This window comes from Oncorhynchus tshawytscha, linkage group LG01 (genome assembly GCF_018296145.1).
Source record: "Oncorhynchus tshawytscha isolate Ot180627B linkage group LG01, Otsh_v2.0, whole genome shotgun sequence".
NCBI classification, from domain to species: Eukaryota; Metazoa; Chordata; class Actinopteri; order Salmoniformes; family Salmonidae; genus Oncorhynchus; species Oncorhynchus tshawytscha.
The window spans coordinates 38,278,311-38,291,143 of NC_056429.1; the positions used below are offsets into that span (position 1 = coordinate 38,278,311).

At 41.7% G+C, this 12,833-nt stretch overlaps 1 protein-coding gene across 3 annotated transcripts in view; it reads right to left on the bottom strand.

Moving 5' to 3' along the window:
• The window catches only part of LOC112250342 (uridine-cytidine kinase 2-A), a 32,236-nt gene that overhangs the window by 9,565 nt on the left and 9,838 nt on the right, over positions 1–12,833 (bottom strand). The window contains exons 1-2 of one of the 3 annotated variants that reach the window (XM_024420417.2): positions 4,681–4,941; positions 409–568 (exon numbers count right to left, since the gene is read on the bottom strand). In XM_024420417.2, coding sequence (XP_024276185.1) covers positions 409–568; positions 4,681–4,785 — 265 coding nt within the window. In that variant the 5' untranslated portion in view covers positions 4,786–4,941. Of the gene's footprint in view, positions 1–408; positions 569–835; positions 861–4,680; positions 4,942–12,833 lie in introns of those variants that run through there. The other 2 variants (XM_024420422.2, XM_042321041.1) reach the window with 2 other exon arrangements.

A 12,833-nucleotide genomic window follows, 5' to 3' on the forward strand; every position in this document is an offset into this window, starting at 1 on the left:
CACTGTCTGAGACCGACTACTCTGCTACCAGACTACAATCTACCAGAGGCACCGCTGCTAAGTATGTACTCTGAATGAGACAGATTTTCAATACAGCAGTCATTGGCCCCAAGGCAGGACATGTAGAAACCTTTAGTTCTCTCCAGTTCTCTCCATTATGGTAATTCTATTTCTAAGAACTAGGGGGGGAAAAGCCCAACAGAAGTATCCTTTGAGTATAAACTCAACAACGCAACTATTTATCTTCAATGAGAGAGCAAAGGGATGTGAGAAACTATTCGTACATTTTTTTACACTGGAAAGCAAGCAAGGAATAAAGCTACATTTTCCAGTTGTTAACATATACCATATGACTACGATTTAGCGATTGACACAGTATCCAGATAAATATATAGATTAGATAAATACCTGGGTGGTCGAAGTTGAACTGTCCCTTCAGTGCCTTGGCCTTCTGGTCCGGTGTGAGGACCCTGTAGAAGCTGTCTTGGCTGAGAATGGCCACCTGGCGCTGGTGATGGTCAATCTTGTTCTGGCCAAGCAGCTCCATGATCTTACCGCAGACAGACGACTGGCCATGGGCAGAGGGAGGAGCGAGAATGACAGTTAAGTCTGTCATATAGATAACACTATCTGAAGTAAATTGTGATCCATAAAGATGTAAGAGTGGAGTTGTGTTCACTGAGCTATGGAGATATTGAATATATTGGTACCAGACTATTACATAGACGTACAGACAGTACAGAAGAAGCCAAATCTGCAATAGCTCTCATTTAAAAATGTTCTTAGATGTTTGCAATACTCTCTGACCTATTTTACAACTAGAATCCTCACTTACTCATAGGGCCTCTATGACTTAGGGCCCCTGGGTGTGGTCACCTTGCTGGCTTCTAGTTGACTACGTCACACGTGGCTAACCTCTGCACTTCCTAAACGAACAAGGAGGAAGTGACAAAGTTCTTTTCCATTGGAAAATAAACTAATATTAATAACTCCAAAAGGGCACTACCCCATCCATACTGATCTTGCAGTACAGCCCAAAAGACATGTCACTATGGTTCATTAGCCAATTCAAGGAAGAGGAGAGTGGGCCTACAGCAAATAGGATAATAAGATCAGTAATAAGGATCTCACATTATGACAACACTGTTGGATGTTCAACACATGAAGTCTTGTAACATTATTTAACACATGAAGTCCGAACCAGACTTGTGTCATTGAGAACAGTAAGGCTGCTACTGACCAAGTCTGAGGCACACCACAGTAGACAGGATGTCGGTCAGTCAATATCGAGGTGCTATTCTTAGACCACTGCACCTACACGTGTCACCAGCCATGATAATCTAACTGCTTGCTCCAGGCCTAATAGAGAACAGAATAAGAGATGACTGGCAACAGACATTAGGGTCAAGTTGAACTTGTTGTTAGAGAAGGGAAAATGTATTGCAGCAGAAGAGGAAAACGCATGCTAGCAACCAGTGAAAAATGCATTAGTGTCTCCTTGAAAAGAGCTCAGACAGGGCAAAGATAATACAAGACGATGAAGCAGAACACATTTGTCTGGAGTCAATCCACGTTTATAAATGAGTCTACAGTCAGAGGGAATAGTTCAAGGATGACAAAGGGGCATTACAAGATGTTCATGTAGCCACAATGTTATTTGATGAGACTCACTGTACTTAGTCACCAGTCCGGGTCACACTCAATCCATTTAACTAATAATCCGCAAGTTGGGCCTGGGCCCTACAGACTTCATACACACAGCCTAAACTGAAACTGCATTGTCTCTCCAGACTTCCCAGAAAAGTGTGTCAGAAGAAGAAAAAAACACTGTCGGATAAACAGGTGGCTCTACTGGTAGTTTCTCACTTTCGTTTGTTGTGGGGTATGATACCAAGAAATATTACACGCAAAGGAACGTCAAGTGGACCACAATTCATGCTCTAGAACAGCCTTTCATAGAGGATGTGAATTACTCAATTTCTTATCTGCATTTAATTTCTTCCCAAACTTTCTACAAAATTAATCTACAAAAAATTACAAAGCAAACAAATGTTAGCGAGATGATTGTCAGGTTAGTGCTTGTGAGGTTTCTGAGAGCTCTAACTCTCCCAATACCAGACCCCTTTGTCGTTTCACATTTCTTCCAAGCCCTTAATAAAACAGTGATTGCCGAAACTGCTCTTGGTTACAAAAGACCAGGCCAGGCCTCTTACCCAAGCTTGGGTCAGTCAGATATACATTCAAAGTCTGCCTCTTCTATTGCCAACGCTGACTAAACATTCCCCTGCCCCAGTTAAAAATTCTATTGTGTCCAAAAAAGCTAAACTGCAGTTTACTCAGCAATCCTACGTCAGAGGTACATAAAGACAATTGACAAGCTATGTCATGATCAGTTACAGTGGGTATAGAAAAACGTTTTTAGGGGAGAAAAATCAGGACATTTTTTCTTCTACATGGTTAGCTCATTGGCTGTTATGACAAAACACAGCTGAAGGTCAAATAAACATCGCTGGGAAGGAACCGTAAAATTGTGCCTAACTGACAGTATACCTACTAGTGATGGGGGATTATTATTTCTGATGACAAAAAGTATCATTTTGACCATATTGCAATATTATTTTTGCACTGGTTTACTGTACTCCAGTATTTTTCCTTCATAGCTTGTACTCCATCTTATTTTTTTTTTTTTTAAATAGGGAGCCCATTTGTTTTCAGAACTTTTATTTCTCGCGTCACTCTGCAGTAGACATATGGTGAGCAATATGTTCGGAACATTGAATCGCAATACAATTACAGAATCGAATTGCTATATATGGTATTGCAATACATAATGTATTGGCACCTAAGTATCATGATGAGGTCCCAGGCAATTCTCAGCCCTAAGGCCTACTGTGCTAACCCGAACTGTAGGCTATTGTGCTGGCTTGGAAATTTCAGGAAATATGGTGGATGCATAACCAGGCCAGCAGAGTGAAGCTCTCCCCAGCTCAGTAGGCCTATAGTGTATACAGTTCCACAATATGACTCGTGACAAGAAATGGGTTTGACCATAATAAATCCTCCCTTTTCTTATTAAATACTATTCAAAACATTATTTAAAAAATAACGTATGCAACCTTCGAAAAAGATAGAGGGCTACTCATTCAAAACTTTGAGACAGCAGACTACACAATACAGCAGAGGACATAGCTGCAAGGCCATCAGCCATTTCAGGGGACTGTTTAGGACTATCTCAGGTAGACAGTGAAAAACAAAAACAAGCGATAACAGTCACTTTCTTCAGAGGGGTGGGGGAGGTGCATTTGAAAGGCCATATGTTTAGACTACCTGTTTACCTAACCAGACAGACAATTGTGAATAGAAGTGTGCTAGATTATAAAGTGATGTCTGTATTATTCACAATATGACTTTGGCATGGTTGAATTCTTGATTCTGGAGAGAAGAACACTTATTATTTACTGTACCATGGAAAAAGCGGCAACACATTGACGTAGACTGAGGCTCACCTCCTTACACGTTATGAGGTCAGATGTGACACATATTACGTAAGACAGTAGGCTACCGTATGAAGATGGGCTAAAACTGCTTTTCCAATCGAAACTCCAGTTTACACTGAAGGTGATGTCATGGCGACGCTGGATGGCTAAACGCATGCGTAGTAACACGTCACCTGGTCTAACGGTCGTATCGCGCATGTGCAAGCCGTCAACTCAGACACTCCGTACCGAAGCTGTTTGAAAATTTTCATTTTTGTCAGTTTGTCCCTTTGGAGTAATAACATGTTCAAATAAAGACATTACCTCGAATCTACTTCGTGCCTTTTGATTTCTAGAAAACTAACTACTAAGATTTTCTTTTTTTACTTCTCATTGACTTTTCAAACCCAAACCAAGTCTGTTTGGCAAGCGTACCCGGAAGTCTCGCGATGTTGCGCCTCTGGGTTTAGAAATTGTATTTATTTTACTGTGCCGCGAATTATGCGCATAGGCAGTTTTCACTGCTTGTCAAGTGTAATCAGCTGGTCCTGTCGACGCATTAGAAAGTGAATATTAACAGTGGGCGGACTGGAGCTCGCCGTCACTTTTTTTTATGAATAAGAAAAGTACTGATTTCAGCACCCGTTCTGAAATCAGTAGTTTTGTGATAAACTAAAATGGTATATGCTGTTTTAGCTCCAGTCCGCACACACTAGTCGCCGCTCAACTCCATCGTAAATCGTTGAGTTTAGTTGGCTAAGCAAAGGATTGCTTTTCGGTTCTGTCGGTTGTCATAAATGCCCTTTCTGATTTGAATAAACCACAGGAGTAGATTCCTCTCAAAATCCTTTTTTCATATAGGTTTGTATTAATATTTAATTATTTGTACACGAATTGATAGGGCTATAGATGTTATAGACAAAGACATGAATGCAAGTTGGATTAAGGTCAGTTCTCTACAGCCACATAAGTGGGATAAATGATTGCCAAACAGGGCCTATTCCTATACACACTTTAAAAATGTCAATGTTTTTCCAGAAATGATTAAAAAAACAAACTAGCTTTAATGGAACAAATTAATTCATTGGTCTGTCATGACAGGAGCCACGCGGTCAATGAGTTCTCATCTTTCAACCACGTTGACAATTCAGTGTTTCAAATAAAAACATGACATTTCTAATTAATTAAAAATCACAATGCCAACCTTGCCGCTGGCAGTCCCTCCGGCTACCCCGATGAGGAAAGGTTGCCGAATAGCATTCTCGTTTTCGGCTTGACTGTCCACCCTTGTCTCGCTGTCGCCTGCCATGCTTGCTATAAACGCATACACAAGCACGGAGGTGGTTTTGCTCCAATTGCGCTCCTCCCCTCTTTTCAGTTGTGCGTTTGCTTTGACGCTATGAGTAAGCCTGGATATCAATCCGTTCTTTTGTAAACTACTTGAAATGCAGAACCTTCACATCAGGTTATGTGTTATTGCAATTCAGTTATCTGACTCTAGGCCCATATATCAGATTTCTGGAAATTTTGTGGCCTACATTTATATCAGCTCAGTTAGATGCACTCCGGGATCTTAAAGGTGACAGGCAAAGGGCTCCATAAATACCTTAACACTTAATAACAATGCTCATGCAGGCTTCATTAAAAAGTCCTCAACAGCATTTTTGTGTATCACAAAACTTTTCATTTCTTGTTTTTGGTGAAGATGTCATTTTCTGGGCATAAATTGCAATGAAGACATCATTATCAGGCAAAAAGAAAGAACAATGCCCTTACTGCAAGCAACACAAGCTACAGACATGGCTTTTGTGAGCCCTTTTCTAGATCAGAAATTAAACAAATTATACTGACACGATGTGAGAAGACACTTGTACATATGGGGAAAATACATGTATGTCAACAACGATCACTCATATGCAGATAATGAGATCTGGCTAGTTAGCTAGCTATAGCCAGTCAGTGAATTCCCAATCAATCTGATGTTGTGGCTGCTAAAGTTTTGAGTTGATAATAAATTATTGGATGACACAACACATGTATAAATTGGCTAGGAAATAAATTTAGCAGGAATAGCTATTGCTTCCCTAGAATATAACTATAGGCTATAGCTAGCTAGCTACAGTCATTGATGCTGTGGCAGCTAGCTAACTAACTAACCAAAACGTGGCTAACTACCACATGAAAATAATACAGCTATGGTAATTCTGGTTAGCTAAATGTTACCATATAGCTAGACCCTTTCTGTTAAATGTACTGGTTAGCTTGCTAGCAAATGTTAGCTAGCCCAAATGTGTATAGATTATAGTTAGCTAGCATAGAAATCCCCAACAATAATCCATGTGCCTACAATAAATACTCAGTTTAATTCACACTTAATAGACAACCAACAAATTTGAATTTGTTTTGCGACAGCAATATTACAGACACGACAAATTGTAGACTATAGCATGGGATACAACATTACAGTAACATCTAGATAAATACATTACAGTATATTGTCAAAAGTAGGATATTTCATGTATTTATGTTAGAAATGTGGATCACATGTAATTATCTATGTAATTAGATAAGGATGTAAGGATAAACATGTATTTAAGCTGTAAATAGTCATCCACCCAAAACAGTTAACATGCATTGATAATAACCAATGATAGGTGGCCACATCAACTATTTATGAGCATGTAGTTAGTGCCTTTTGCTTCCAAGAAAACAGAACAAGGTTGTCTCCCACAATGCTTTGGCTCCGACTTCAAGTTGCAGTTGGTGAGGAGCAACAGCAGAAATTTCCAGTCGACTGCAGTCGAAATACCCAAATGCAGGTCAACGGGATGATTTTGCGGGACATTCACTGGACAGTGTAGCCTACAATCATATTTTTTTGGGGGGGGGAGCACCCCCCATCCCAGACAGAAAAACTGCACTGAACAAGCTAATGGAAGCGCGCCTACAGGCTACTCCTTTGCCTTGCGAAAAATGTGGTCATGTAGGAAATATGGGAGTAATACTTGTCCAAGGAAACAGTTCTGGTTGGTCTCAGGGAATGTAAAACCGTTAGGAAGGCAGTCTTTGAAAACCAGTTTGAGTGAAGTAGCAGCAAACATGTTAAATTAGCAAAGAATGAGCATGGAGAGCCTCACAAGTTTGACAAAATCCACCATATCTTTTCAGTTTAATCACATTAAATATTTTTTCAGTCTAATACAGCTATTTATTTACTTTTGTAAATCTTCCATAGAAGCATGCTTTTTTAACTGTCTTCTCCAAGTTTAGCTGGAATTTAGACCGAAAGGATTTTACAAATGTGATTGGTTGATGATATGACATTGGCCTATGTATTGCTTGGCAGAATATCAGATCTCAATGATTGGGGAAGTGTTTAACATCACCAGTACCACATCCTTATGATATATATATTTTCAAAAAAGCAACGTGACTGTAAACAGAGATCTGTATCAAATGACGAAATGCTATTTTCTCCGTCCTAACAATGGGAGTCGTTATCCCACAGGCGGGAAGGCAGGCGAAAACTTTAGGTCCAAAATTAGCTAAAAGAAACGCGTTGGGCTTATTTTGAACAAATTTTGGTGAGTGAAACCTCTCGCTTCACCTCATCCTCTCTGCAAAACAGACATGAGCCTGAATGAAATACGGAACAAATCTACCTTTTTTTGGAAATTGGTGGTGTTTTTTAAAATAAAAATGTATTGATTGAATTGATTAGACAATTTTAAAAAGTATAATACATAAGGGCGCTCCAGCTGGTGACGCCTCCACATACAATTTAAGAAAATCATTAAGGACTTCATCACGTCATCCAAAAAACATGGCGGATGAATTTAAAATGTTAATATCTTCAGCTGTCAGTGATGAAAAACAAATTGGCCTTAATTCAATGGATGTTTTGTGCACAAAGGTAATGACTAAAGTGTCTTATTATGAAGTTTCAAATCTGTCTTCTCTATGTGGCCATGTATTGAAATTGTCTTTCTGGGCCAGGTGTCAGTTAAACTGGAGTACCGAAGCAAAACTGTAGGAGCAGTCGAAACCATGCTTCTAGTCCGGAAACCTGTGTCATTGGTCATACAAATCAAATAAAAGTTTATTTGTCACGTGCACCGAATACAACAGGTGTAGTAGACCTTACAGTGTAATTCTTACTTACAGGCTCTAACCAATAGTGCAAAAAAGGTATTAGGTGAACAATAGGTAAGTAAAGAAATATGCAGTCGACATCACTGAGGTATAATAAAAACTGGAGACTGCGTCCAAGATGTCTGACCATTGTTTTCAAGGTAATCTACTAACATTCACATATGCCGATTCATGGACCGTCTATATCCGGGTTACATCTGGTTTATATGGACCAACATCACATGCGCACAAGCACACAGGGAGCAGCGGCGACATCAACACATATCAACACATATAAAATGTTAATATCATCAGCTGTGAGTGATGGAAAACAAATCAGCCTCAGCTACAATTATTTGAATAATGAAATGTATGTCTTGTGCATATGTTTTATTTGCATATTTCCATTAGGGACCGCCTCATCTGTGAAGTGTGGGTGTGCAGAAATTCAATTCGACCTTGCACTCCAAGGAAACTTTGGCAAAGCATCAAGTCTATAAAACGTAGTGCACTGTCTTTGTAATAGATTCTAGTTTTGTGAACATAAAAGTCTATTGAGATCAAGATTAGGTGCATACATCGCCACCTACTATACTGGTGTGTGAGGCCATTCACAGCCTACCTACATTAAATTATTTGAAACAATAATTCAAAACTAACAACTATTAGCACTCTCTAAAAAAACTAACAGCACATTTCGCCATTTAACCAACGGTCTGAGAGGACATAACACTGTAATTCAACACCCCCTGCAGCTGTTCTGCTGTAAATCCTTGCAATCCCAAGTACTTCTCTGGCACTACAACCTCTATTTTCTGTTACTTTCGATCCATTTCTGCAGATCAAATGACAACCATGGCTATAAATGCTACAATGCCCACCTTACAGAAGCACATATTCATCCCATCACTCTCTTGGTCTCTGCCTACTCACAGGAATCCTCTCAGGATCCCTCACCCTGTACCCACCTTCCTCTGCCACTCTCTTCACTGCTTCAGCATACAACACTTTCTATACTACTCTAATCCGGCAACCTCGGTCTGCCTTTCTCTCACCTGACACCTTCAATCTGCAGCCCCATGGGCACCTCCACAGCTAGCACACATAACTTTCGCCACCAATATAACACATTCCTTCGTTTCATGCCCTCCTGCACACTTCTCATATCTAGGCATCTGCCTCATACACACTGCTGCAACATGTCCATAAACTTGACACTTAAACCACCCATGGCTGCGCCCCTGCACAGTCATGTGAAATCCATAGATTTGGGCCAAATTCATTCATTTCAATTGACTGATTTCCTTATATGAACTGTAACTCAGTAAAATCGTTGAAATTGTTGCATGTTGAGTTTATATTTTTGTTCTATATAGACTCAGCCGCAGGACAATTTCTTCTTGAGCGGATGGTTGGGGGGCCAAGACACAATTACAAATAATTGTAGACGACAATTTGACTACAAGAAGCTCAAACAGATATAATTGTCACGCCTACTCCCGCTCCCCCTCTCTGGTGCTCGAGGGCACCAGGTGGGCCATCATTACACACACCTGTTACCATCGTTACGCGCATTAGCTCTCCATTGGACTCACCTGGACTCCTTCACTTTGTTGATTGCCTACTCTAAATCTGTCTTATCCTCAGTTTGATCCTTGTGTCAGCATTAATATTGTTTTGTTCCCCCTGTCGGGACGCAGTCCGTGTTTCGTTTCATGTCCGTTATTCATTAAAATGTTCACTCCCTGTACTTGCTTCTTGTATGCCAGCGTCTGTCCTCACAGAATGCAGACACCAATATTGGAAGCATCAGGGATTTTTTTTGGGGGGGGGGTTGGTGACGTCGGGTCCAGGTGCCGCTGCTGAAGGAACCGGGGGTACCTCAGCTGGCTCGTCAGGCTTCCAAGCCTTAGCTGGCTCAAGAGTTTTTTTTGCCTCGGTTGGCTCATCATGCTCCCATCCCATGACTCAGCCGGCTCGTCGAGCTCCCACACCTCAGCCGGCCCATCAGGCTCGCCCAAGTGGAACGCCGAGTGGTGCCCCTAGAGGGGGGGGGTACTGTCCCAGACGACCCATGATTACGCACACCTGTCACCATCATTACGCGCATAAGAGCTTCATTGCACTCACCTGGACTCCTTCACTTTGTTGATTGCCTCCTCTATATCTGTCTATTCCTCAGTTTGATCCCCATGTAAGTGTTAATGTTGATTTGTTCACCCTGTCCAGATGCTGTCCTTGTTTCATTTCATGTCCGTAATTCATTAAATGTTCACTCCCTGTACTTGCTTCTCATCTGTCCTCACAATAATGTTTGACTAAAACATAATCATTTCAAACCTTGCTTACATTTGTATACGATCACATAGCTCTCTCTATTATCTGTGGGAATACGTTGGAACAAATGTCTTATATTAAAATCACTTGGAGCTGATTTCCTGGTGTTTTTAGTCTATTATGTCCAACAATAAAAAATACACATTTTGTATTTTTGCTCAGAAAAGTTAGGGGGCCAAATAAAACCGCCAGTTGGGGCACACTGCATTACAGCCATGACCATGTAACGAAAGACAGACAACACACTTTGAAACGGTGACCAATGTTGGTCAATAACTGGACAAGTGATCCACACTCACAATGAAACCTATTTTCTCAGATTTCCTCTCTGTTTGCACTGTGCAGTTGATAACCAAAGTAATAAACGCTACAAAGTCCACCTTCTTAACATGCAAAATGTCAGGATCCCTGTTGACATGAAACATCATCTTGTATCGCTACTCCTACTACTTCTTCAACACCTTTCTTCCACTCTTCTCAATTCCTCCGGACAGGAGGAATTCTATACAGCCCTTATTCTTGCCACCTCAGTCTCCTTCACCCTAACAGGACACTTCAGAAATGTGGGTGTGTTTCCCGAGTAGCGCAGCGTTCTAAGGCACTGCATTGCAGTGTTCGATCCCAGGCTGGAAGGGTTTGGTCTGCCGGGGTTTCCTTGTGCCATGGGGCTCTAGCAACTCCTTGTGGCGGGCTGGGCCTGCCGCCTGCAAGCTGACACTGGTCGCCAGCTGGACGGTGTTTCCTCCGACACATTGGTGCAGCTGGCTTCCGGGTTAAGCGAGCAGTGTGTCAAGAAGTAGTGCAGCTTGGCAGGGTCGTGTTTTGGAGGATGCATGGCTTTCGACCTTCGCCTCTCCCGAGTCCGTAGGGGAGTTGCAGCGATCAGACAAGACTCTAACTACCAATTGGATATCACAAAATTGAGAAGAAAAAGGGGTAAAAACTCAAATAAAAATAAAGAAAGGAATGCGGGTCCATGTTCACCACCACAATTGCAGCATTTAGGCTCAGCTGGCATAGAATACTCCTGCATACACTTGACACATGCCCAAATCATTTACATTCATCACACTGCATGGGTTTGGGCACAAAGGCTCTCACAGGTAATCTCATATAACCCAAATACACGTGAGAAGGGAGACCCTTCATCTAAAAAAATAATAGAATGGTTGGAGTGGTCTTCTACACTCCATCTACCATGCGGGTCAGTCATTGTTCACCAACCACTTGATCCAATTCTTCACATATATCCTTTGCATTTACTTCTAGCGCCACCCAAGATATAACACCCTTGACAGGTGCCCTGCTTCGAAGATACACACACGACACATTGCAATCTGACATCTTCTTGAGGCACAAAGAATGCTCCTTCAGTTCCATAGAAATACAAAGAAACAAAATAAGCCCACTTCTCGTTATTGTCATCAACGCCACCTCATTCAACACATCCACAATTTTAATAGAGACTTCAAACGGATCTCCCAGCTAACAAGATCGATCCAAAGATTTACTAGTTTCCACTACCACCTTACTTCTCTTTTTACTTTTTTCATTCGCCACTGTAATCCAATTCTTCTCCCTCTCATCTACGCTTGACACGCCATCTGAAACAGAACATCCGCTTCCGCCATTTTCCCAAAACACCCCCCACAAAACATCTGAGATGACAGGCTAGCTAGCCTTGCACAGAATAGAGATCTTATTAAATTACTAAAGGGGCTATGTCATGAACCCAAAAAGCTCCATACTGGGGCGAAAATGGTAGCCATCTTGGTCAAGGAGAAATCCAAAACCTGTCTTAATGGCGAAAATGCATAAATATGGCAGAATTCACTTTGTTATGTAGCACAATATTGGATCACTCCAATATGGTATCCGTCCGCGCCAGGATACATTCTGAGTAAGAATTTCCGGTTAGTCCCGTACACTGGGTAGTGCTGCGGCGGACCCCCTTAAATAGCTGCCATCGCACTACTTCGACCTATTCCTTTTCTATGATCGTTCCAGAGTGGATTCGCTTGATAAGAGGTCTATGTTAGTGTATAAGCGCGGACATAAACCCGCAGCTATTCAGTAGCTTGGTGCAGATAGCTAGCTAGCCCCACCAGCCTCTCCGTCTGGGTGTTCTGCTGTCCCTCAACTCGGTTTGGCTTGTGCCATCTCATTTGGGTTTTGTCTTAGTTTGTATTACTGGTGACAGTGAACCAATCTGGGCGACACTCGGTTTGGTCTACCAGTATTGGGGCGCTGAGGGTTTGTCTTAATTGTTTGTGACTTGTCTGTCCACCGGAACCCTCGAGTTTTTAGCCGTAGGGGGACTGCGCCTACCATGCACTATTGTAAGATTATGTTTCGCTCCAGCGGGTTTGCAGTTCTGCCCTGAGAGTAAGTTACGTGTCGCACCACTTTAAATCTTGCACAGGCCACAGCCATCTTGCCTAGACTCTAGTGTGTTCCACGGTGAATGAGCTATGCAAAGTAGCTAGTTTAACGAGAGGTGACCATTGCAGGACTAAGCATGGTTGTTAACACGCCTTCCCCAAGTCCTGCCAACCTGAACCCCCGTGGATATAGCAAGAGATGGGCTATACATGTGGTGTGAGTTAGTCAACCCACATGTATAAAGCAAGAAATGAGCTAGAATGCCCTGCCTTTAACAGCCAGGCAGTTTACACGGTTGGCGTAATAATTTTTTCCACAAGAAAAAGCTACTGCCAGTCATATCTCCTTTCCTTCATTCAGAGTTTATGATGTCAGGAAAACAACCTCTCACTCAACGTCAACAAAACAAAGGAGATGATCGTGGACTTCAGAAAACAGCAGAGGGAGCACCCTCACCATCCACATTTAAGTTCCTTGGCGTACACATCACGGACAAACTGAAATGGT